At 58.7% G+C, this 25,426-nt stretch overlaps 2 protein-coding genes across 2 annotated transcripts; one reads left to right on the plus strand and one right to left on the minus strand.

Moving 5' to 3' along the window:
- Window positions 1–67: 67 nt before the first annotated feature.
- RNF115 (ring finger protein 115) lies at window positions 68–19,691 on the minus strand. The gene is made up of 9 exons (XM_063357409.1): window positions 19,450–19,691; window positions 8,841–8,899; window positions 7,699–7,750; window positions 4,780–4,991; window positions 4,163–4,234; window positions 3,916–3,988; window positions 2,020–2,113; window positions 625–740; window positions 68–460 (listed from the first exon to the last, which is right to left on the minus strand). The coding sequence occupies exons 1-9, from the start codon at window positions 19,540–19,542 to the stop codon at window positions 329–331; spliced, it is 903 nt and encodes a 300-aa protein (XP_063213479.1). The 5' UTR covers window positions 19,543–19,691; the 3' UTR covers window positions 68–328.
- A 22-nt stretch (window positions 19,692–19,713) lies between these two features.
- POLR3C (RNA polymerase III subunit C) lies at window positions 19,714–25,312 on the plus strand. Its single transcript, XM_063357370.1, has 15 exons — window positions 19,714–19,859; window positions 20,556–20,732; window positions 21,212–21,467; window positions 21,802–21,987; window positions 22,125–22,213; window positions 22,489–22,593; window positions 22,750–22,842; window positions 23,013–23,093; window positions 23,179–23,230; window positions 23,327–23,387; window positions 23,462–23,612; window positions 23,768–23,869; window positions 24,771–24,820; window positions 24,910–25,059; window positions 25,170–25,312. The coding sequence occupies exons 2-15, from the start codon at window positions 20,586–20,588 to the stop codon at window positions 25,249–25,251; spliced, it is 1,605 nt and encodes a 534-aa protein (XP_063213440.1). The 5' UTR covers window positions 19,714–19,859; window positions 20,556–20,585; the 3' UTR covers window positions 25,252–25,312.
- The last annotated feature ends 114 nt before the right edge of the window (window positions 25,313–25,426 follow it).

Raw genomic sequence — 25,426 nt, forward strand, 5'->3', positions numbered from 1 at the left:
AAGCGAAGGTCTTGCGAGTCCCAAAAAAAAAAAAAAAAAAAAAAAAAAAAAAAAAAATCAAGTCAAATCACTCCAAAGGCTCGGGATTTAGGACTAACGAGGCGATTTCCAACGGAGACGCGATTCGCTGGGAGATGCTAAAGTTTCGGGAAAAAGACAGCACTCGGTGCAGTAATACCACGGGGCGGGTTCCTTCCCCCCCCCACCCCCACCCCTCCCCGCCCCCAGCCCTAGATTTCCTGCTACTCTTGGGTTTTTCTTTTTTCTGTTTGAATTATAATACAATGTACATCTGTAGGAACAATACTCCGGCCAGAGCCCCCGAGCGTCAGAAAGTCCATCGATCGTGTAGTTGGCTTTCGCTGCTGAAGCCGTTGCTCGCCGAGGCCTCGGGGTTTTGCGTTTGCCGAGTCGAATCTTCCCCTTTTAAGCTCTTCCTGCAGACGGGACACGTGTCGTGCTGCCGGAGAAAGGAGGGAATCGGGAGGGAAAACACCACTGGGGCGGGCTGCTTTCCCCCCACCCCCCCCCCCGCCGCAGGGTTGCCCCCCACGGCGCAGGCAGAGCCTCGGAGCCGGGGGAGCTCTCGGGGTCCCGTCCCCCCCGTCCCCGGCGGGTTCTTACCAGCTCTAACCAGGGCACGATGCAGTTGCTGTGGAAGAAGTGATTGCACGGTAACTGCCGAACCTGCTCCGCTACCGCGTAGTCCTCTTTGCACACCGGACACTCCAAACCCGTATCTGGGAAGAGACGTGGAGAGGGGAGGAGGGTGAAGCTTTACCCTCCCCAGGAAACGCCATACGCTCACCTGCGGGCGGACAACCCGCCAGGCAGCCAAAGAAACTCCTGACGTTCTCCACGTGCGACCAGCAACGGGAGGGGAGAAAAAATAAAAATAAAGTGAAATAAAAAAATAAGTCAAGCTACGGGTATTTTTAGTCCTGCCAAAACTTTGTCCTGTGCCAAAACCTCCTCGCGCGGAATAAGGATGGTTTTGCAAGGCCGGCGGGGGGATGCTTCCGTTGCACGCCCTCCTCCTGCTGCGCCATCGCCCACGAGAGACGGTGAAAACCCCCCTCCCTCTTCCTTCGCGGCCAGTCCATAACGCGCAGGCAGACATCCCGGCCGCGGGGACGGCGAGCCCTCGGCCTCTCTCGCTCGCCAGCCCTGCGCGGCCCCGGCTCCGGCAACGCCAAGGGGCCAGAGCCAGCGTTACACCATGGAAATTCAGCTGCCTCTTGGCTCCCCAGATCAAAAGAAGAGACGCGGGTATATAAAAAGCACCGGATAAAAATAGCTGTTGTGGAAACGGCTTTTCTAATCAAACGGTTTGTCTTAACGGAGCATTTTAGTTTCCAGTAATAGAGTAGCTGGGAGGGAAAGGGATCCTTTGAGCAGGCTTCGGAGACAGCCTCCTGCAAACGCGGGGAGAAAAATCCCCGGGATGAGCTAATTGCAAAACCATAAACGTTAGGAGAAACCCACAGGTCTTTGCTGTGCCGCAAGAACCCGCGCGTTTCACGGCACGTTTCCAGAGCGGTTCGGCAGGAATACGCTCCGAGCCTCGTCCGCCAGCCCTGCCGCGAGCCAACTGGGAAGGGAAAAAAGCAACGTGCCAAGCCCGGCGCTAACGAGACCATAAACAACAGCCCAAACAGAAGATTTCAGGAGAAGGTAAAGCCATCAGGGGGTCGGTAGGCCAGAAAAGCGGCGCTCAGGCGCTGCGCAAACCCTCTGCAGAAGGAAGAGGGTCTTTGCTGATGGCCTGAATTGGCGGAGACCCGAGAGCCCCAGGAGAACCCAAGCTCAGAGACGACGGCAGCAGCAAAGCTCAGGATCTCCTGAGCTGGAAGAGCCGAGCGTTTCCAGCTCGAGTCCAGGCAGGGATCGAGGACGGAGCAGCCTCCGACCCTCCCGCATCAGCCCGGGGAGCGCAAGGGCACAGCGAAGGGCCCGATCCTCAGCAGAGGGAGCTCAGGGGCTGAGCGACACCGGACGCTGGCGACCGATTTCACCTACCGACTTGTTCCTGAGTTACTGTCACCGTCGGGAGAGACAAGATCTTCTCTTTGTCGGCCGGCGGCGGTCCCGTGTTTTCCAGCTGCCCCAAGAGCTGTGGAGGAGAAAACAAACGGAGCTCAGGGGTAGGGACAGGGCTTTGCCGTGCGGACCATCGTCGTACAAACACCGAGAGCGCCACGGCCCACAACCAGAGAGCCGGGCCCGAGCAGCTCAGCCCAGCCTGTCCCCGCGGGTGGCTCTGACCTGCTCCTAAAGCCCCTGAAGTGACGGACATCGCCGGCAGCCCAGACAGGCCGCGCCAAGGGCAGAAACCTTCCCGTCGCCCAACCCTAGGAGCAAGCCGGGGCCATCGCATCCCAGCTCAGACATCCAGTGCCCAAGGGACCCTCCCCCTTCTCCGCAGCGACAGTTTTGGTGCTCAAACCTTCCTTTCACGCCCTTGGCCATCCCACTTCTAACACCTCTGCCCACCAAACGTTTTCTCTTGCATCAACAGTCGGGGACGGAAGGGCCTGGGTGGGAAGGGAGACGTGGCCACGGACACGGGAGAAGGTGTCAAGCTACTCCTGGAGGATTCTGAACGGGAGTCACTAGAGATGTTTTGAGAAGAGGAAGAACCTCGTACTGCAGAAACAAGGGAGACGGAGCACCTTCTGCCTCTCCTGGGCCTTGACCAGGGTGCCGGGAGGAACGGGGCGACCTCCCAGGGCTACAAAGAGAAGCTGCTTCAGTCGAGTTTCGCCACCAAGCCGAGGAGCCGCCAGGCCAAAGCCCGCACTCCTGGGGGTCTGCGTCTCCTGCGTGGAGCCTCTGACGTTTAACACGGGCTGAGCTCGAGCCGCAGCCATGGTGCTGCCAGCACCTCTTTTCCTAGCGTTATACTTCCATGACTCATCGGAATTTTATACTGTTAAGACCTAGATTCACCCGGCAATCAGCCGAAATGGGTTGAAGCACAGTCAGGGAGAGGGCGGAGAAGCATTTGCAGGAGCCTCATTTAACTTTGGAGGCCACACTGAGACGCCTGGGGTGACACGAAACCCCGGTCCGGGCAGGGCCGCTGCTCCAGACCCAGCACGGAGCCCAGCGGAGCTGCCCATCCGGCCCGAACCCGAACCGCGACACCAACTCCATGGCGCGGCGCTTGCCGGGGCTTGCTCGGTTCTGCTGGGCGTGGGGTGGGAGGGGGAAGGTGCTGTCTCCGAGCGGCCATGTGGGCTGCAGGCTCATTTTGGGAAGCAGTGAGTAAGGCGGGCGAGACGGGCGGGTGATGCAGCCTGGGAAGCCGGGGGCTACTTATGAATGGCAGCAGATGGCTTTGCCAGGCGGTGTCAGCACGACAACAGCAGCCAAATTAGCTCTCAGTAAAGCATTCGTCTGCTCTTCCCATCCCAGCGATGCCAACGCCCTGGAAGAGACTGTTTGTGGATGGAAGCCGGACACCCCCGATCCTCAAGGGAGCCAGACACTGCTTCCAGGGAACGGACTCCGCTCATCCCTCCACAAACCACAGGGGGAAGCGGCTCATGGCTGCAAAGAGCTGAATTTGGCGAGAGATCCGGGGCTGACGCTGGGGATTTTAATCTTTGGCCTCTGCTGAGCCTGGTGGAAGGCACCTGCAAGCCTTGTACCACACGTGGGCTGACAAAGAGGTGAACTAAGATACTGTATTTCCATGGAATAAGGTCCCACCTCTGCTCCTAGACCCTCTGAAGAGGCAGGGAACAAGCAGCCACCGAGCCAGACACCCATGGTCTGTTCCTAGTCCTCATCCGAAACCCAGGGCTCGTTTCCAGCAGTGGGACAGGCCAGAGAGGAGCACAGAAGCTTCCAGGCACAGTTTAAAGCCCACATCAGCCAGCTTGGGACTCTCTCCACCCACGTGGGTCTTACCTGGGTGACAATAGCATCAAGGCCGCTCTGTCCCCACGCATAGTCCCCGGGATTGGAGTGCAGCATCCCACTCCTGCAGACAGGAGCAGAGTCAAAGGAAACCATTTCACTCACCCTAAACCAGCCCCCAGGGTTTACACGATCCTCCCAGAGAAGCCACACTGGGGAGACGGAGCTCCTGGGCACCAGACCACTGGTGTGGACAGCCGCGATCAAAGCCACGGTCTAAACCACTCTTGCTACTCACCAGGAAAAAGGGTGTTGTGAGCCAGGAATCGCCGAGTTTGCAAAAAACCCCGCAAAGATCTGCTGTATTATTCTAAAGAGGGCGGAATGGAAAGAGAAAGAAAGAAAGAAAGAAAGACAGACAAAAAAAAAGAACAAGTTGAGCAAACAAACACGTGTCACCAGCAACAGTTTAGCAAGAACGGGCAGCAAAACACGAAATACTGCTCCGATCGATCGCGGCCACGTCGCTGCAAGACTCAGGCCCAGGTAAATCTTTGCGCAGAAGGGCGAGCCCCGAGACAGAGCTCGGAGGAAGGAGAGATGCTAACTCATCAGAGTGTGGGAGGGCTGGGAGAGGGAGAGGAAATGACTGAGTTTTCCCAAGCACTGACTCGTTTCCCCGCGGTGAGGGTTGGCACCGGTACAGGCAAAACCCACCTTTCCCACCAGGCAGCTTGGATTGCCCCCAGGGGGACAAAGGGCAGAGCATCCAATGTGAAAATCTGCGTCTTCCAGGTTTGAGGGTCACCCACCATAAGTGCCAGCATCCCATTTCATCGGCTTTCTCCCCAAGATCCCACATTTTTCCACCGATGAGGGAGGGAAACACTTCCAGGGGGTAATTTAGGTGCTTACCCTTCGATAGCAGGAGACCTGTCGGGGCGCGAGCTGCCCCGGGATCGGTACCTTCGCGTCATGGGCAATCGCGGGGGTCGGCTTGGTCCCCAGAGGTCGGCGTGAGCTTGGTGGCCCCTCTCATTGTCCCTGCTGTCTTGATCCAGTGAGCTGCTACTCAGAAAGGGTCTGAGGTCGGGAAAGAACATCGTGTGGTCCAAATGGTCCCAAAGCTGGGGAGGGGGGAGAGAAAAAGGGAGACACAAACCACACAGGGCTCCGTCACTAATCCCAGGGACTCTGCTGCCGGCACGGGGGCAGGGAAGTCCACCTCGACAGAAGTAATTCAGCAAATTCACATGGTTACCATGGCTCCCAGAAAAAAAAAAAAAAAGTCTGGCAAAAACGCTTAATTATAGCCCAAGCTAATCAGCTGTCCCACCCCCGGGAAGACCAACACGTCAGCTCTTTCCCCGCTATGTACAGATTCCCAACAACATATATGTTTGTTAAGTCACTCCAGGCCACCGCGAGGGTTGGTTTCTCTCTGCAAGGGCTGGAATTTGAGGAGAAGGAACGCTGGACGCCCAGGCCCCCACATCCACGGGCTGACTGAGTGCTCTGGGCCCTCACAGCCACGGGTGGCAAATGGATGTGGCCGAAAGAACCGAAGCACAGCCCTGAGAAGGAGGGTTTGTGTCTCTGGTCGTGCCCTCTGGTTCGGCGTACCCGACACAGCAGGACAGAGCGGCACGAAACGGCCCAACGATGAAAAGCCTCCCACGCGTCCTGCTGTTTTGTGGGTCCCTCCACGCGAGTAAAGCCGTCTCCTGGCGCGACAGCAGATCTGGTGGTGCAAAAAAACCCACCTGCTCCTTCAGCAAGTCAAACTGCCAGCCCTGAGCCTCTCCGAGGGCAAGCAGGGCCACAAATCAAGAGCTGCCGGGGGTCACCGATGGATCCCTGCCGAGCTCCTGGCTACGCACCCTGCCGCGGGCTGCCAGCCCGCAAAGAAACCACGGGGTGCACAAAAACACCCAGGAACCCAGAGCATCCTCATCCCAAGCCACAGCTCCGAGCCGAGAGCCCCCTGGGCCACCCTCACCTGCAAAACCCATTTGGTTTTATTCCTTCCGCAATTCAGATCACCCGCGGCTTAAAGTAACAGCTGAGGAGGACACTGGAGATTTATCGTGTGGGATTATGGGGGGAAAAAAAAAAAAAAAAACAAACAAAAAACTTAATTGTAGGACACAACAAAACAAGGAGTACCGGACAAGAAACCCTCCGTGTGCCACGTGGTAGAGCCGCTGCTCATGCTCTGTACGCCCGGGCCTGGCTCCGCGCTCCTAAAGTGATATCGGAAGGAGCAGCGCCCTCGGATTTACTGCGGGAACGAAATGCCCCGGAGCGTAACACCAGGGCTGTTCTTCTCTTATTCGTACTAAACCCTCCTCATGTCTTATGACACGATCAGAGTGGCCTAATTTCCATTTCACACCAAATTAGCTCACTTTACACGTCTCCTCCGTCGCCCGGTTCCATCCGGTATTGGAGGTAAAGGGAGAAGTCAAGTTTATGACCTGCTCTCTGAATTAATACGAGAGTTCTGCCTGTTCTCCTGCTGGTTAGGATCAAGATACAGCTCTGCCTGCCTGCAGCCACACTGCCGAGAGAAGACTTTCATTTATTATTAATCCTAAAAGCCATTTAAATTTACACAGCGCCTCTCACGCAGAGGCATCCCAAAGCTCTTTGCAAACCGTCACGTGGGCTATAAGCCGAGATCACTTTATCTCGCTCAAACAGGGGCATTTCTGGGATACGGCGCTGGGGAAGAGCAATATAAAGGCACCGGCTTTGTCCGGGAGATAAATGGATCCAGCTGAAGATGGGAGGAGAGGCAAACCTGCCGTACGCGGGGAACGTGGAAGCAAACAGGAGGGATCCAGATCCGAAACACAAAGCTGTAGAGGATCTTCAGCTATTTGGCGACCCTGTTTCTGGCACCGAAGGCAGTGGCTTTGCTGCAGCACCCAAAGAGGGCTCAGCAACAACGCAGCCCCCCCGAATCTACCCGGGGATAACCACGGCCGAGGAGCTGCGACACAAGACATGGGGAAGCTCTTCTGGCAGGACCAAGGAACGGTTAAAACTCCTCAATAACCGAGCAAACGAATAGCCTGATGTCTGAGCAAGGCCTGCGGGCAGAGGAGACACATGGAAATTTTATTCCCATCTGTTTTACGTGGCTCAGCTGAACTCCTGAAGGGAAACAGAGCCCGGAGGAACGGAGCCTGCGATCAGAGCCTAAAGCCGCCCTTCCTTTCCTGGGGTCTGGAAGCGGAGCTGCCGCCACAGCCGGGAGCCCAGGGTGACTCAGGAGAGGCCACAGCATGAGTTCAGGGCGAGCATTTGCCGAGCTCGACTCAGGCTGTTCGAGACTTTAGGTAACGGGGTAAGAAAAGACGCTTCCAGGCCTCGCTGCCCAACAGCCCGGCCTCCGAGGTCCACGCAACTGAATTACAGGAGACTGTCTTTAGTACGAATTTGGACTTTTTAGAAAGTTGCAGTTCTGGTAAAACTCAGAGCAGCAACGAGCAGGGAGGAAAGGGCAGTCAGGCAACACCCTCCCCGGCTGGTCATCGACACGCGTCCCAGCATCTGCCAGCACCAGGGCGTCTGTCCTTTTCCTGCCCTGCCCAGTGAGCAAACTTCTGGCAGCGTCAACAGTCTCCTTAAAATCTGCCAGGTTCCTGAAAACTCCTCGGAAGGTGAGCTGTCCTTTTTACAAAGCAGCCAGCGAAGATGCCTTCACGTACTGCACGTGGAGCCGAGACTGAAAAACCTCTTCACAGCTAGATAAAAAAAAAAAAACACCCAAAAAAAACCCCACCCAAACCCTAAAAAACCGAACCCCCAAAAGACAGCAAAACTCACCTCTGCAAACTGTGTGGATGGGCCGTCGTCGATGCCGCTGCCATCTAGAAAACTGAAGGAAAACAGACGAGTGAGAGCGGGTCACCCCTCCAGAAAGCAGCTCCCCGTCCGGGTTAAACACAGACGGGAGCGCGCGTGAGCAAGACAGTCCCCGCGCGGGCTGAGAGAGAAAGGGATGAGCAAACCCCGCCTGCCTGTGCCAACACGGCCGAGTCATTCCTAGGGACAGAAAAGGACTAGTAAAGTTAAAAGTTAAAAAGCTCGTTTATGTGTTAGCACACTCTGCACAACCTGACCGTGGAAGAAACCTGGGTTTTAAGCACCCAGATTCCGGAAGAGCCTCCTCAAAGGAGGCATTTGAGGTGGATCAAACGGGACCGTGCGCTGAGTGCCCCACAGGATCCCTCCGGTCCTGCCTTAAGTGACAGGTATACACTTTATATTTAAGACGACGACGTAGCATGACATCAAGTCCTCTCACCGTCCACAAACTTCAGCTGCGGCAAGTCTCAGATAGCAAAGGTCCACGTAATCTCTTCACCTTGCCTCCCCCCAACCCAAATAAAGCGTTTTTCTCAGCAATTACTCAAGACAGAATATAGTAAGGACTGAAAAGGCATCATTTTGGATCCCTAATTTGCCAGCGGCGTGTTCTGCTGAGTGACCAATGACCAAATCCTAGAGAGAAAAGGTATTTCTTTCTCTCTCGGCCTGAGCCGTGAGCTTGGAGACGCCGTCAGGAGCCTGAGCCGGGGCCAACAGAGGCAAAAAGGTAGTGTGAGTCGCCGCGATAAAAGCTCGAGTCCCAGAAAAAAATACTGCTTTTCAGTGTAACGGACGGAAGAAAACAGGCCTCAAAAACCCGGCAGCGCTTTTGTTCACAGGACCTTAATTCGCAACTCCCATCTTGGAAGCCTTCACACCCCTCCACGTGGCTCCAGCACAAGACCAACGGCCACTTGTATTTGCAGTCTCATCGGGTCCTAAGTCCAAATTCACGCTAGTATACAAGCTTTTCTTTTGCGTTCCTTATTTTATCCTTGTTGTCCAGAGTTTTTAGAAGCTTTACACCAGGCATTTTAGAAACCCAGAGGGAATGTCAGTGAAGGGTAAAACAAGCGGTGCACGGACGGGTACGTTACCTGGAATCATCCGTGACTTCTTCGATAAAGCCGGATTCACATCTCGGGCAAGTGTACTCCTGCGAAGAGAGCGGAAACTGGTTTTAGCCACTGGGCACTTCACTCGCTATTTCAGGAAAAAGAACAAGAGCTCAAAAAGGGCCAGGCCCGGGAACGCGACGTGGATTCCTGAGCTCCACCTCCCTGCGAAGGCAGCCTGGAAGAGCAGAGTTTCGGTTTCATTACAAGGGTTTTCAAAGCCCGGGGTCGGGGGGGGATCACAACAGATATTCTTAACCTCAATTGACAATTGCGGAACAGAAAAAAAACCCACGACCACATGGCGATCCCGGGTTCCGCACCGGCGAACGAAGAGCTGCTCACAGGGAAGCGCGGAGGCAGCTGGAGCTGTTAGGAGCAGCGGGGGGGACTTCTTTGGAGGAGAAAAGTTTCTCAGTTTTCATTGCGAGAGCCCTCGTTTTGTCCCAGAGCTGTGGCTCTGCTTCCATTTAGGGCAAAACATCGCCAAAATCAAAAAACACCTCCCGATCCTCCCTCCCCGACCCGTCCCACTGCAGGGCACGGGAGACAGAGCACTCCCAAAACCCGCTCTCTGGGCATTGATTTTCCAACCCCTGACTTGTGAGGTCTCTGTCCGAAAATAAATCCTCCTGAGAAGAGCCTTGCTTTCTCTACTCACGCTTCCCAGACCACAGATAAAAACCCTGCCGGCATCCCGGGAACCACAACCTCCAGCCCTCGGTGTCAAGTCCTGCCACTGAGACCTGGAGCCGGAGGAGGAAGAGGGAAGAGACGGGACACCCCAGTTGCCCCGCACGGCCCAGCTCCTCCAGCTCTGAACTCCCGAGCCCCCGCCGAGCTCCAGGACCGATCCAATTCCCAGCGCAGCGTTACCCTGAGCGCAGGTGAGACATCTCCCGGCCCTGTAACACAACGCCTTTGCCGAGGCAGCTCCAAATTCCCCCGCGTCTTTTTTTTTTCCGCTATCGTGAAACACAAGCTTCGCCTTCCCATCCCCGTACAGCACCGTATCACTTTTCCCCTGAACCTGAATTTCCCTGGGAATGGCACATAAGCCCTCTAAGACACCTCAATTAATCTCATTTTGCCTTTTTTTTTTCTCCCCCCCCCCCACTAAAGCCAAGCATTAGCTGGCAATATCTACCAGGTGCTGTGCTTACACGGGGGCACGCCAGCTGGAGCGGCTTCAGGGATGGAGAAGAGCCTTTTGGGGGGGGGGGGGGGGGGGCTGGCCCACAGCAACTCCGCTCCCCAAACCTTCGGGACACCCCAGCCTGCGAGGGGGAGAGGCGGAACACAGGTTTTTCACAAAAGCCCCGTTTAGGCAGCCGAACACGGGGTGTATTTTCAAAAGAGCTCCAGCCTCCGGTATAACGGGAACCGATGGACGATGAGCTCTTAAAAAGGAGGGGGGTGGGGGGTGGGGGGGGGGAACCCAACAAAAAATTCATCTGGGGCTTTCGGCTTTGCATCGGTGAATCGCAAGGCTAACGAGAATAGACGCGCGGGTTCGAAAGAGGGATGCGCGGTGCTCGGTTCTGCGTAGGAGCAAATTGCGGGGCTAAATGCCCCCACGGAGAAGAGCGTGTTGTGTGTGTGTGGGGGGGGGCGTACAGCACAGAGCCACCGTTGAACAAAAATTGCAACGCAGGGAGGAAGGAGAAGAAAAAGAAAAAAAGAAAAAGAGAGCTCTTTTTTTGGGGGGAGAGGCTCTGTGAAACGCGGAGCGGTCTTAGGCGTCCCTCTTCAGAGGGGCTGGGTCTCGACCGCAAACTAGAAGCGAGGAGCAGCGAACGCCTGGAATTTCTTAGAAGTAATGAATAGCTCCCGAATCGGAAAGGTAGGCACTAAAATACTGGGGTCAAAAAGCTCATTTCGTACAAACCACCTCCTTTCATACCATCCCGCCGGGCTTCAGAGCGATACCCAACCAGGAGGACATTCTGCGCCTCCTAAAAAGCCCTCATTTAACTCATTTCCAGTGTTTTCCACGTCAAAAACGACCACGTTAGAAAGATTTTTTTTATTTCCCTCCCCCCCCCCCCCCCCCCCCCGCTCTAAACTTAGCAGCAGGCCGTGCCATCAGGGACACTGCAGGTCTGATGCGTTTCTGGAAGCTTTTGAATGTTTCTTTTTATGTTATAATCTGTATGGAAATTACCAGCATCTTGCCCAGAAGCTCGAACGTATAGTCAGAGCATGAAGAGAGATAAAAATGGCATTTGGGATAAATAGCAACGAGGGGGGGGGAGGGAGGGAGGGAGAAGGGAAACCAGAACAGACGACGGGAGGTGGGTGGGATATTGCAGAGCCACCGCGTGCACGGCGCGGCACGAGCCCTTCGTCTCCCCCCACCCCCGACTTTCTGCAAGAGGTTTAGGGATGCGTCAGGCGGCCCCGGTCTCTGCCGGGGCCTCCTGCAAAGAAGGAGCTCGATGGGGTGCCCCACGTCCCAAAAACTGCCACCGTGACCATTTCGGTGAGCGCAGAGACCTCATTCCCCACGCGGGATCCAACCACGGCACCAAGGAAAAGCCTTTCCAGGGAGAAATGACGGCACCCTATGGCTACCATTCCCTTTCGGCCTGGTGTTCTGTGTTTCCCAGAAGGAAAAATAAAAGAAAATCCCACCAGGAGCCCTCGCTGCCCACGGCTCTGCCCGACGGGAGCCCGCTGCGCCCTGCTCACGGGAGACGCAGGCTCGTTAGCTGGAGGAAAGCAGCCAGCTCATCTCCTAAGCAGCCAGAACCGGGTGGCACATACACGTTTAGCCTAAGCGCGTCTGGCAGGAGAGATGTCGCTAGACTTGATCCTACCTCGGGGCGGAAGCCATGGACTCAGCGGTGTTTCAGCCTCCGGTTTGGAAGTCCGGATACCCAGGTGGTCCCCAAGCCCCCAAAACAGAGGGGAAAGCTGCAAATGCAATTCCGATTAAGAAGCAAGCGAAGCTGCGTGGCAGCAAACCGGTTGAAGTTTCGAGGTCCCGGCAGAAAACGGAATTTAAAGGCTACAAAGCACCAGGAAAAGCGACACGCGGGTTGCTTTGGTCCATCTACAGCACGGTTTGGGTTCTCGGGCTGAAGAGGCGAAGCGAGGGACGTGGCCAGGCTCTGGCAGAGGCACCGCTCACGCCTTCTCCCTGTCCATCGTCCCACAGCAAGCCAGGAGCCACCAACTCCCCCCCGTCAGCGCCACATCCCGCTCGGGGGACACCACGGTGCCCAAAGGCCAAGCGTCCCGTGCTGTAGCGACGAGGCCAGCGTCGCGTGGCACGTCCCCTCCGCAGCCCAGCCTGTCCTGCCGGCTCAGCCCTCCCTCACCGCGCTTTCAGCGCCATCAGCATCTTTCCGGCCGAGGCGCCAAATCCGAGCTGCTCCCGGCCACCGCGGCCGAGGGCCCGCAGGTAACAGTGCTATCACCCTCACCCGCAAGGTAGGACTCAAACCATCCCCTTCTCATGTTCTCCTGACTATTCCAGCCACCCGCAACTTGGAGAGGAGACATCAAAGCAAGTTCCCTGATGGGCAAGGCATGGACTGCGACGAAGGAGAGAGAATAAGGCAAGTTGAGAAGTTTTTCCCAATTCTTGCTCCATCCAGCAGCTGGGCACGCTCCTACTCTAGTCGCTTGTCCTCCCCTCAACGGCCATGAGCTCATCCTACAGCTCTAAACTACCTTCCTCTCTCTTCACCAGGCAGGATAACTCAGCTCCACCACCCCGGGCTTGGGTTGACTCATTTGTCTTTACTGAATTCAAGATCCCTCCTGTAATCCCCACAGCTGCAACGCCATTCACTCCTCGTCTTTAAGTCCTGGGCAACATCTGTCCAAACTGGTTTCACCCACGGGGCGGCTGCTCCTCGCATTAAATAAACTATCCGGTTTGTATTTGACATAGGTAAAAAGAGAGAGAGGCAGAGAACCGACCCTAATTCAGCACTTCGGAGCCACACCATCGAGTTGCAGCTCACGGAAAGGTTGAACCTCACACGTCTTAACCCCCGCTTAGGAAAAGACAGCGCTTCCATTCTCACGTGAAGAAGCAGCAGCAAAATAAACTCCACGGCATCTCTTCCCCCGGCGGGATGCCGGAGCACTCCGAAGCTCCCGACCTCTCCCACGGCACCGGCACACGAGCCGGGACCGTGTCTCTCACCCTGGGAGCTCGACAGCTTCTCCCTGGGTCCCCGCTCCTCGAGGCAGCTCATCACCTCGCCACCCGAGGACTTTCCTTACGCTACACATCAGCCGTGGAGGCTGCGGCCAGAGCGCGTCAGGAGGCCAGAAACATAAAGTGTCTTTAAAAAGACGAATTCTTGGGGGATTGTGATTCTTAAAGCCAAGAGCGCAGGTACGGCCTCCAGCTCAGGAGATGCTTCAGCACAGGGAGGTCTAGAAGAAAGACTGCTCAGCAACCTCTCGTCATCCCTCTCAGAAAGAACATCCAGGGCTCAAGTGACACAAGACAGATAATTTTATGGGGAAAAAAACCCCACAAAACAACACAACAAAGAACCACCACCCTGTAGGTTTTTTTAAAAAACTATTTTGCCAAAAGAAGATGAAGCGGTTGTCATGCCGGACAGCAGGAGACATCAAACGCTCCGAGGCAACACCCCCCTTACCTGCTCGCTCCCGTTCAAAGCCACGCGGCGTCTCCTCCGCCCCAGGACCTGAGCTCGGAAGCTGCTGCTGCTTCCCCCCAGAGCAAGGACAGAGCCTTCCGAGAGACGCAGACGCGCCTTCGTTATAAATATTAATCGCGTTGTCATCGGTGTCACAGACGTGGACTACCGCATCCTAACCTTGACTCCGTTTCAGCATCGCCGCACGGTTCATCAGCCGATTCAAGGGTTTCTTTGCGCCGCGCCGAGCACAAGGGAGACTCCATCACCGAAACACCGGACAGTGGAGGGGCAGCTTTTAACCGAGCGTGGCACCGGGTGGAAGGTCTGTCACCCTCGGCGTTCATACAGAGCTCTTCAAGGGTAAGGGAACGTGAAGCCAGAACAGCCCCTCTCCCGGCTCGCTCCCAGCTGAGACCACCCGGCTTCACGCCAGCGAAGGGGACAGGATATTTCAGCGGGGACAGGAGCATCGCATGGACAAAACCAGCCAGCCACAGGAGGGATGAGCAGAGGGATCGCTCCGTTCTCCTCCCACCACCTTTGGGGAGGGCAGAACGGGGCCGAAACAAGCACACACAGCTTGGTGGCACCGCAGGAGCCGAGATCGCTGCTCAGCTTTGCCTCTCATCCAGCCACACGGTCTCTTTTTCAGGGTTTTTTCCTCCCCGCTTTAAAATAAAAACAGATCCGCAGGGCGGCAGCCCCATCAGGGCAAGCGCCGGCCGCACACAGCAAATTGAAATAGCCGGCAGGGGATAGCGTTAAACGTCAGCCGACTCTCAGCATCAGACCAGGGCTGTAACTCAGCTGCTCGGGCAGCAAGCAACCCAATGCAAACCCCTCAAAGATCAAACACAACCCAACACAACCCATCCCAACCCAATGCAAACCCCTCAAAGACCCAACACAACCCATCCCAACCCAATGCAAACCCCTCAAAGATCCAACACAACCCAACACAACCCATCCCAACCCAATGCAAACCCCTCAAAGACCCAACACAACCCATCCCAACCCAGTGCAAGCCCCTCAAAGACCCAACACAACCTACCCCAACCCAATGCAAGCCCCTCAAAGACCCAACACAACCCATCCCAACCCAATGCAAGCCCCTCAAAGACCCATCCCAACACAACGCAAGCCCCTCAAAGACCCAAAACAACCCAGCAAGTCCATCAAGGATCCAATACAACCCACGCAGCCCATCCCAACCCAAGGCAAGCCCATCCCAACCCAAGGCAAGCCCCTCAAAGATCCATCCCAACACAACGCAAGCCCATCCAAGACTCAACACAACCCAAAGCAAGCCCATCCCAAGCCAATGCAAGCCAACGCAGCCCATCCCAACCCAACGCAAGCCCATCAAAAACCCAACACAACCTAACACAAGCCCATCCAAGACACAACACAAGCCCATCCAAGACCCAACCTCCCATCAGCACTACAGGCTCCTGCCAACACGGAGGCAGCCCCCGACCGCCCCGAGAGTACCAGAAGTGACCTGTCGAGGTGCTGTCCCTCCTCGGGACACTCACGTTTCAGGGGGCGCAGGCAGGGAGCGCAGTCTACACCCCTTCTGCCCGCTCTCTGGGAGGTGCCAGGTCACTGCCAAAGTGAGAAGATGCAGCAGCTCCGCCGGACGACTGCTGCATCCCAAATCCATCTGGTGGGAGCCCTCGCCAGGCCCCAGCAATGGCAACGAGCACCCCGGCGGTTGCGCACGCGCTTTGGTAGGAGGCAGCGGCCCCCCGCCTCTAAATCTTGCCTGATGAGCAGATCCTCTTGCTCAGAGGGGGTCGGTATGAAGAACGACCTCCCGGACAGCCAAACGATTTGCAGCCGGGGGTTTTAGTTTAGGTTGCCATTATCCTGGTGAAAGCAGTTAAAAAAACCAAACCAGCGTGCTCAGCATTTTGTTTTGTTCTTGCAAAGACAGGGAGAGAAGTTCCTTGTCTCGGGTGAGAGAAAAAGAGGTCGGGGGCACGGAACCGTGTCCTGGTCCTGGCGAACGGGTCCAGCTTTTCCCAGATTTATCACTTTTGGTTCTGCGGATCCTCCCTCACGGAGCCAGTAATTGTTCTGCTGGAGGTAAACTGAGGCACGGAGAGAGAGTTACCAGGCCAAAAGAAATCAGTGCTGGGTCAGGCTGGGGTGCACACCCAGGCCAGCACTCCTCCTGCAAGGCAGGGTGACAGCCACACAGCCAGGAGGGGACCCTCCGAGGACAGACCAAAGGGAAGCGGCAAAAGCAGCTCCCAAGGTCACCCTGTTGCAAGCGTGGGGAGAGCAGCCCCGCGGCCACGTCTTCCTCACAGCCGGGGGTTCAGGTGACACCCCTACATCAAACGTCCCCAAGCCACGGGGACGGCACCAACCCAACGCAGTGGCCATGCTCCTCAAAGCACGCCTGGGAGCCGAGTGAAGATTGCAAAGGCCTCTCCCAGCCAAGCCGACCGGCCGGGGAAGGGCATAAGGAAGTTCTGGCTACGCTTTCCTTCAAAGGGATGATGTGAAGGAACAGGTTTGGGGACAACTGACAGTCCCCAACAGGTCACCGGGAACCTGTCAGTCCCCGTCCCCACCCCGGGGCCAGGCCAGAAGATGACGGGAGATCTCAAAAGAGCAAAACGATTCATTACCTTGGCAGGCGCAGGCTCCAAATAGATGTTTTAATACCCAGACTGTAACAACCTGCGTTTCTAGACCCACCAAAAGCTCTACGACGCTTATCCCTACCCAAATCCAGCCGGCTCCAAGGGGGACGGGAGCAGAGCCCAGCGGGAGAGGCGAAACAGCAGCCTCCACCGAGGCCTCAACCCTGAGCTGGGTTTCTGGGTGCTCTTGAAATAGAAACTGGAGCAAGACACGCCGGGAGAGCTGGGCAAGCCATCCTGCAGGCAGAGGATGCGGCGACCTCTTTAATGCCCACGCAAAGCAGGAGGGACTTCGGTCCACCCGGGCTCCCGATTTAGAAAGCGAAGGAAACCGCTCGCGGCACGCCAGCTCCGAGCAAAGGAAAAACCAGCGGAGATTTGATGGAAAGGGGTTTGGTGGAGCAGGCCTGGAGTTTTACTCCCAGGACAAACGAGAAAGATTTACTGAGGCACCGGGAAAGCCTGAATCTTGGGGACCGATGGGGTTTGAGTAGGTTCTGGACAGGAATTCTTTCAACAAAGTAGATTTTGTACGTTGCAGGGTAAAGCGCTGAAGTCAGCAACAGATGGAAATGGTGTAAAAAAAAAAACAAAACGTGGAGCAAAATTTGGGAAGAGAAGCACCTGAAGGTGAAGCTACCAGCTCCAGAGAAGAGGAGTTGGGATGGATTGGGATGCAGATATCCGACTTCCATCCCATCAAATGAGGATAAGCCTCAGGGGGCCGCCTGCAGAAGCCCCCGCTGGAGGCTGTGCCGGGGCCCGCGCTGGGTGCAAGCGCTTTCAGAGCCTGCGTGCCCCCCTCTTGCTGCCCAGGGGCCGCGTCGCTGCGTTTGCCTGGATTTTACAGGTATCAGGGAACAGGGCTCGGCGCCCGAGGGGTCTGCGCGTGGCCTTGCTCCTGTCTCAGTGACAGGGAAGGAGAGGGAAGGCTCCAACACCCTTGGGCAACAAAGGAGCAGAGAAAACCCACAACTCGCAGCTCAGAAATTAAGTTTTGGGGTTAATGCAGCTGATAACTCCCTGCCTTGCAAACCCTGGAGGTGACGGGAGATACAGTCCCCCACGCGAGCAGTGCAAGGGCAGCTCGGGAATCCGACTTGGATGTAGACGCAGCCCGTGGCTAACGGCGGCTGAGACGTCTCCCCGCCGTCCCACGCTGCTCAGCCGGGGAAGGATGCAGGATGAAGGTGGCCGCCTGGTTCACCTGCTCCTCCTGCCGCCCCCCGCGCAAGCCCTGGGTGCACCCCCCCAGTCCCACCCCTACCCCTTCCCAGCCTGGGCACTGGGATTACACCCACCGCCACGGGGAACAGCAGCATCAGCCCAGTCCTGCCCCCCCCAAATGTCCCCCAACCTCAGTGATCACGAGCCAAACCTTCCATCCTCGAAACCTCTAAAATGGGGGGGGGGGGGGGGGGCGAGGATATTAAATTCATGCCGGCCCAGACCCACTTTGAGCTGCTTTGCTGAGGGGCCACAGGGATTTGTTACCTCCCTGCTCCCCTCTTTGGAGTTGGGGGCGTTGGGCTCCCCGGATACAGGGGACTCGGTCCCTCTGGGTTGGGGGTCCCCCCACCCGGGGGGACAGCAGTGCCAAAGAACCCCTGGCAGGCTCATTTAGGGGGTTAGAGCTGGGGGTCACCCCTGGGAGGGGACCACATACAGGCCCCCCCAGCTGCTCTCTGCAGTCTTTTGCAGGGCCAGCAGCGCTTCCCAAAGGGCTCAGAGGACTCATCCTCTCCCACAGCCCTACAGATGTCGGGGTGCGGGTCAACCTGTCCTCAGAGAGCCCCCCCCTCCCCTGCAGGGTTTCGGGGGTCACCCCTTCCCCGCAGTTTGGGGGTCTCACACCAGCCTCCGAGGCTTTGCAGGGCAGCCCTGTTCCAGGGGGCACCCCCTTCTCCACACGATGGGGGGGGGGTGGGGTGGACACCCCCGCCCTGCAGGGGTCAACAAGGTGACTGGGAGGGGGGGGCACCCCCTACTGTGTGTAGGGTTTGAAGGGAACACCCCTTCCCAGGATGGTCAGGGAAGGGATTAGGGAGGGGACTGGGGAGGGGAGGGGGGGGTCACCCCTGCCTGCAGGGCTTGGGGCGCGGCGTGCGGGGGGGTGTCTGCCCTTCCCCACCGGGGGCAGGGAGGGGACTGGGGAGGGGGGGGTCACCTCTGACTGCAGGGCTTGGGGGAGGGGGGGGGCAGGGAGGGGATTGGGGAGGGGGGTTCACCCCTGACTGCAGGTTTGGGGAGGGGGGGGGGGGTGTCTGCCCTTCCCCACAGGGGGCAGGGAAGGGATTGGGGAGGGGGGTTCACCCCTGCCTGCAGGTTTGGGGAGGCGGGGGGGTGTCTGCCCTTCCCCACAGGGGGCAGGGAGGGGTCTGGGGAGGGGGGTTCACACCTGCCTGCAGGTTTGGGGAGGGGGGGGGGTGTCTGCCCTTCCCCACAGGGGGCAGGGAGGGGTCTGGGGAGGGGGGTTCACACCTGCCTGCAGGTTTGGGGAGGGGGGGAGTGTCTGCCCTTCCCCACAGGGGGCAGGGAGGGGTCTGGGGAGGGGGGTTCACACCTGCCGGCAGGTTTGGGGAGGGGGGGGGTGTCTGCCCTTCCCCACAGGGGGCAGGGAGGGGTCTGGGGAGGGGGGTTCACACCTGCCTGCAGGTTTGGGGAGGGGGGGGGGTGTCTGCCCTTCCCCACAGGGGGCAGGGAGGGGTCTGGGGAGGGGGGTTCACACCTGCCTGCAGGTTTGGGGAGGGGGGGGGTGTCTGCCCTTCCCCACAGGGGGCAGGGAGGGGTCTGGGGAGGGGGGTTCACACCTGCCTGCAGGTTTGGGGAGGCGGGGGGGTGTCTGCCCTTCCCCACAGGGGGCAGGGAGGGGTCTGGGGAGGGGGGTTCACCCCTGCCTGCAAGTTTGGGGAGGCGGGGGGGTGTCTGCCCTTCCCCACAGGGGGCAGGGAGGGGTCTGGGGAGGGGGGTTCACCCCTGCCTGCAGGTTTGGGGAGGGGGGGGGTGTCTACCCTTCCCCACAGGGGGCAGGGAGGGGTCTGGGGAGGGGGGTTCACCCCTGACTGAAGGTTTGGGGGCGGGCTAAAGCCTCCCCCCTCCAGGCTGAACCCCAGACAGCCCCCCCTTCCCCCAAAGGGGAAACCCGTGGTGGGGGGAGGAGGGACGAGCCCCTCACCCCCGGGGCCGGCCCGGCCCAGCCCGGCCCGCCCCCGCCGGGGGGGGCAGCGGCGCTGAGAGGCCTCGGCCTCTTCCCCTCCTCACCCACCGCCCCCCGGCTCCGCTGCCGCCCCAACCCCCGGCGCTTACCGGCAGCTTGGGGCTGACCTCCCCCTTGCAGCTGTGGCAGAAGAAGCGGTGCTGGGACACGGCGGCCGCCGCCGCTGCCGAGGCCTCCGCCATCTTCTCTCTCCCCCCGCCTCCGCCGGCTCCCTGCCGTCAGTCCTCCGCCGGGGCAGCGAGGAGGCGGCCCGCCGGACAGAGCGCCCGCCGGAACGGCCGGCTAGACCTCGAGCTTCCGGTCTTCTCGTCTGCTCCCCGCCGAGCAGCGCGCTCGCGTAGGCAGAGCGTCACCTCGGCCCGACGAGGCGGCGTGGGCAGAGCGTCGCCTGAGCCGGTCCTCCAGAGGAGGTGAGGTGACGGGGGCGACCGGAAGTAGCGGGCGGAGAAACGGAAGTGCCGGTTGCCATGGTGGCCGCATGGGCCTAGGCCAGGCCTGGGTGAGTTAGAGCCTGGCGGGTCCCCTTCGACTGTCCCTTGGGAGGGGACAGAGGGACCCCGAGCCCTCTGACAGGGCCTCAGTCCTCTGGGGAGGAAGGGATCCCAACTGGGAGGGGGACTGAAGGGACCCCGACCCCTCTGACATGGCTGCCCCTTGGTGGGGGGGGACCTATAGGCCCAGGCCCCCTCAGACATGGTTGCCATCCCCCCTGGGAGGGGACACAGGGACCCCAACGCCTCTGACATGGCTGCCCCGTGGGTGGGAGGGACCCATGGACCCGGGCCGCCTGTGACAGGCAGGGCTGTCATCGCCCCTGGGAGGGGACACAGGGTCCCCAACCCCTCTGACAGGATCCCAGCCCTTGGGAAGCGGGTGCACCCCACCTGGGAGGGGGACACCAGGGACGCCGACCCCTCTGACATGGCTACCCCTTCGGTGGGGGGCCCCATGGACACAGGGAGCCCTGTGACATGACTGCCATCCCCCAGGAGGGGACAGAGGGACCAGCCGTGTGCCACAGGGTCCGTCCCCTCTCCATCTCACCCCTGCTGCAGTGCCAGGGGATGGTTTAACTCAAGACTGGGTCTTCCATCAGACCTCCATTTTGGGAAGGAGCACGGATGGGGTTCCCTGGGTGGCCCCCACCCTCCCGGCCCCCCAAAACAGCCGTAATAACAACAGCGCTCTTCCCCAGCACCGCCGGGTGGTTTAATCTGCCGTCGAGATGACTCAGGCGGAAATAAAGCTGTGTTCCCTCCTGCTGCAAGAACATTTTGGGGAGATCGTGGAGAAGATAGGGACTTATCTTATCAGGACGGGGCCCCAGCCGCTGCGGATGATCGTCAATGACACGGGGCTGGTGCTGGATCAGGTACATCTCAAACCCGCCCGCGGCGGCTTTAGCCTCGGTGAGATGACACAGCCTGGACCACTCTGATATCAGCCCCAGCTGTCAGTCACCGCCACTGCTGCTCCTGAAGGAGACACGGGTAGCAAAACCTCGGGAAGGACAAATGAGCGCTTTTGCTGCTTATAAAATAAATCACGTGGGTTTTCTTAGGTGGCAGAGATGGTTCGTTATCTCACTAAAGAAGTATCTGGGAAGGAGGAAAGCAACTCTGATGTCTCCATCAGGAGCAAAGGCAGGGAATAAGAGTCCAGAGGGACGGGGATGATGCGCAGGGGACAAGATGGTGGCACAACCGTCTGCACCTCCGCACTGGGGAGGGTCACAGCAGGGGAAAAATGGTGGCTGCACAGGGAGGAAATGCTCCGCGGCCGCTGTGAAGGGGGGTGAGCACAGCGCGGGGTTCTCCATCGCGTAACCGAGCCCCGCTCTGCCTCGGGCAGGTTAAGAAAGCCCTTTGCGTCCTCATCCAACACAACCTGGTGACGTACCAGCTGCAGAAGCGAGGTTTCGTGGAGTACGAGGCCCAGTGCAAGCGGGTCCTGAGGATCCTCCGCTACCCGCGTTACATCTACACCGCCAAGACCCTCTACAATGACACGGGCGAGCTCATCGTGGAGGAGCTGCTCCTCAACGGCAAGATGACGATGAGCGCGGTGGTGAGGAAGGTGGCGGACAGGCTGACCGAGACCATGGAAGGTGGGAATCTCCTCTCCTTAAAAAAAAAGGGATCTGGGAGCGGGAGGAGGAGCAGCATTTGCCAGAGGCCGGTTTTGCTCGGTGAATGTGGTACCGGAGGCTCTTTGGGCTGCGCTGCAGTGGAAAGCTGGCCATGAACTTGGAGAAGGAGCCACCCAAAGTGGCCTCGCTGCCAGAGGGGTTATAAATGCTGCCCCCCGCCGCAAAACAGCCTCTGAGCAGCCTGTTCCTAGCGGTTCTCTGGGGACCACAGCGTCACCTCGTCCTCTGGAGCCGCAGGAACCACCTGGGGCTGGCAGAGCTTGATGGCGCCATCTCTCTCCTCTTCCTCTAGACGGGAAGACCATGGATTACGCCGACGTCTCCAACACGTTTGTGCGCCTGGCGGACACCCACTTTGTGCAGAGGTGCCCGCTGGTCCCCGAAACCCCCGAGAGCCCCGATGCGCCGCCTCCCCCTGCGCCCACGTTGGTGATCAACGAGAAGGACATGTACGTCGTGCCCAGGCTGAACCTCGTAGGTGAGAAGGCCCTCGGGGTAACCCCGGGTGCTACCGGATGGTTAACGGGGTGGTTGGGGAGCACTCGGCCACGCGCTGTTCACCCGAGACCGTGACAGTAGTTTTTAAAAGCAAACGCCGTCATCTTTGTTTGACAGGGAAAGGGAAGCGGAGACGATCGTGCGACGAGGAAGAGGAGGGTGAACCCAAGGCTAAAAAGCAGAAGCAAGATGGAGAAAGCTCGGAGGTACGGCAGCAATGCCACCCTCGGCTTTGCGGGGCTGTAAATCGGAGGCAGCTGCCTCTTGGGCCGGATGCTGCCGGTGCCTCTGTCCCTGGCCTGCCAAGGGCTGAGCTCCTTCCTCCTCCTCTGAGCTCAAGGGATCCAGCGTCTTCCCAAACACGCTCTCCTGGGGAAACCAAACGAGCAGTTTCGTGCCTCGTTTTTTGGTTCCTTTCTCTGAGTTTGGTGGCTCCTCTCCCTCAGTTTGGTGGCTCCTCTCTCTCGCTCTTCCCCCACAGCCTCCACCCGACGATGGCATTTACTGGCAAGTCAACATCGACCGGTTCCACCAGCATTTTCGAGACCAGGGGATCGTCAGTGCCGTGGCCAACCGCATGGATCAGGTTCGTGGAGGCGCTCAGAACCCTCTCGCCGTCGCTCTCCGCGTCGGGCCGGGAGCTCGATGGTCGCGGTGGGGAGGTTTCAGTCCCTGCTGCGGCGAGAGCCCAGGCCAGAGGTTCTCCCACGCTAACGGCCGTTTCCTTCCCCGGCCAAACCAGACCAGCAGCGAAATAGTGCGGACGATGCTGCGGATGAGCGAAGTCACCACGTCCTCCAGCGCGCCCTACACCCAGCCGCTCTCTTCCAACGAGGTGGGTTCCTGCCCCTGGGAGGTCAGGCTGTAGCCGGGGCCTTTCTCCGCTGGCAACGCGTTTGGATCGGGCAGGAAAAGTCTGTAAAGCACCTGCAGATTTTATAAAGCTGCTTATTCCATTTTAAATCCCCCCCGCCCACTATATTCGGCTTGTTTTTCCTCCCGTAGATATTCAGATCTCTTCCAGCTGGATACAACATTGTGAAGCAAGTTTTAGACCAGTATCTCACCTTGTTAGCAGACGACCCGGTAAGAAACGCGCGATTGTATTACTTGTTACAATCAAGATTTTTAGCGCTTTAGGACATCCTGAACTTTTTACTTCTTCTCGCAGCTCGAGTTCGTGGGTAAATCCGGCGACAGCGGCGGGGGCATGTACACCGTCAGTATCCTTTGTGGGTCACCCACCCGACCCGGCGTTTTCCGGCGCGTAAAACCATTCCCGAGTGTCGGTGTCGTCCCTTGACCTTGATCTCGTACAGATCTTCACAAGGCCCTGGCGTCGCTGGCAACGGCAACGCTGGAGTCCATCGTGGAGGAGAGGTAAAGCGGCGATTTGAAGACTTCTGGACCCTTTCTCCTTTCCGCCCGCTGATTTATTTTCCTCTCCCGCTCAGATTTGGTTCCCGCTGCGCCAGGATATTCCGCTTGCTCCTGCGAAAGAAGCATTTGGAGCAGAAGCAAGTGGAGGATTTTGCCATGATCCCGGCCAAGGAAGCCAAGGACATGCTCTACAAAATGCTCTCAGAGAATTTCGTCTCCCTGCAGGTGACGGGCGTTTCCGAGCGTCGCTCCTGGGAGCGAGGGACCCCACGCCCCGCACGGGACACGGGCAAAATGCCGGCTCAGTCCCCAACCCCACGTAGCCCACATGGGGCCGTGCTGCTCGGTGACGTCCTTCTCCTTCTCTCGCCCACCGGTAGGAGATCCCCAAGACTCCCGACCACGCGCCATCCCGCACCTTCTACCTGTACACGGTGAACGTCCCGTCCTCTGCGCGGATGCTCCTGCACAGGTGCTACAAGGTACAGCCCAGTTACCACCCTGGATGCTCCCGGGGACCCGCCGGTGGCTCTTCTCGGTCCACCCGTCCCCATCAGTCCCCACGTGGCCTCCATCCACACCACTATTCCAAAGCAGGGGGAGAAATCTAGGCCCTCCACCAGGCGTGCTTCTGCTCCAGGCAGTGGAGCCCAGTGGCTCTCCATCACCACCATGCATGGTTCTCCTCTGCCACCACCACGTGTGGTTCTCTACCTCCACCACCACCACCACACGTGCTTCTCCTCCTCCTCTTCCTCTTCCTCCTCCTCCACCACCAGCACCACCACCACGTGTGGTTCTCCTCTTCCTCCTCCACCACCACCACCACCACCACCACCACGTGTGGGTCTCCTCCATCATCACTACGCATCGTTGATTGCCACCACTACTACACGTGGTTCTTCTCCTCCTCCTCCACCACATGTGGTTCTCCTCCATCATCACTACACATGGTTGATTGCCACCACTACTACACGTGGTTCTCCTCCTCCTCCACCACATGTGGTTCTCCTCCATCATCACCACGCATGGTTGTCCACCACCGCTACTACACATGGTTTTTCTCTTTCTCCACCACCACGACGGGTGGTTCTCCTTCTCCTCCATCACCACCACACGTGGATGCGTGGTTGTCTTCTGCCATCACCACATGTGGTTCTCCACCACCACCACCACCCAGGAGCGAGGGCGGCTGCTGGGCCACCCCCTCACATCCCCCAGCCCCAGGAGTGCCGTGGCTCAGTGTTAACGGCCACCCCCTCCACGCTGGGGCCTCTCCTGGGTGGTGCCACCGGGGGGGGGTGGCAGCAGCACCGTCCCCATTTCACCACCCATTTTGGGTTTTGCCCCTTGCTCACCCCCACCCCTTTTCTCTTTCCCCAGAGCGTGGCCAACCTGATGGAACGGCGCCAGTACGAGACCAAGGAGAACAAGTGAGCGCAGGGCCCAGGCGTCATGAGGATGCGGGGGGTGGATCTGGGGGGGGGTAAAGCCACCACGTTGCTGTCCCTTGTCCCCCCAGGAGGCTGCTGGAGAAGTCGCAGCGGGTGGAAGCCATCCTGGCGTCCATGCAGGCCACTGGTGCCGAGGAGGCGCAGCTGCAGGAGATCGAGGAGATGATCACGGCCCCCGAGCGCCAGCAGCTGGAGAACCTCAAACGCAACGTCAACAAGTGAGCGCTGGTGGGATGGGGATGGACACGGGGATGGGGGGACACGAGGGGACACGAGGACCCCGCCGTTGGCCATCCCGCCTGCTGCCACCACTCCCTTTGTCCCCCAGGATCGACGCCAGTGAGAACCAGGTGGACGAGACCATCTTTGTGCTGGAGTCCTTCATTGAGAGCACCGTGAAGAAGCCCTGAGGGTGGGGGACGGGGACGGGTACAGGCTGCACCCGCCCGCGGCGCTGGCGCTATTGAGGCCAATAAAAGCCGCAGCCGCTGCCCGGGTGTCCCTCGGGGACGGTGTTCCCCCGGGGTGGGCTGGGGCTGCGGTGGCGGGGGGGTGGCACCGCTGTCCCCGTGTCTGTGTGTCGTC

The sequence above is a fragment of the Chroicocephalus ridibundus genome, chromosome 21 (assembly GCF_963924245.1).
Source record: "Chroicocephalus ridibundus chromosome 21, bChrRid1.1, whole genome shotgun sequence".
NCBI classification, from domain to species: domain Eukaryota; kingdom Metazoa; phylum Chordata; class Aves; order Charadriiformes; family Laridae; genus Chroicocephalus; species Chroicocephalus ridibundus.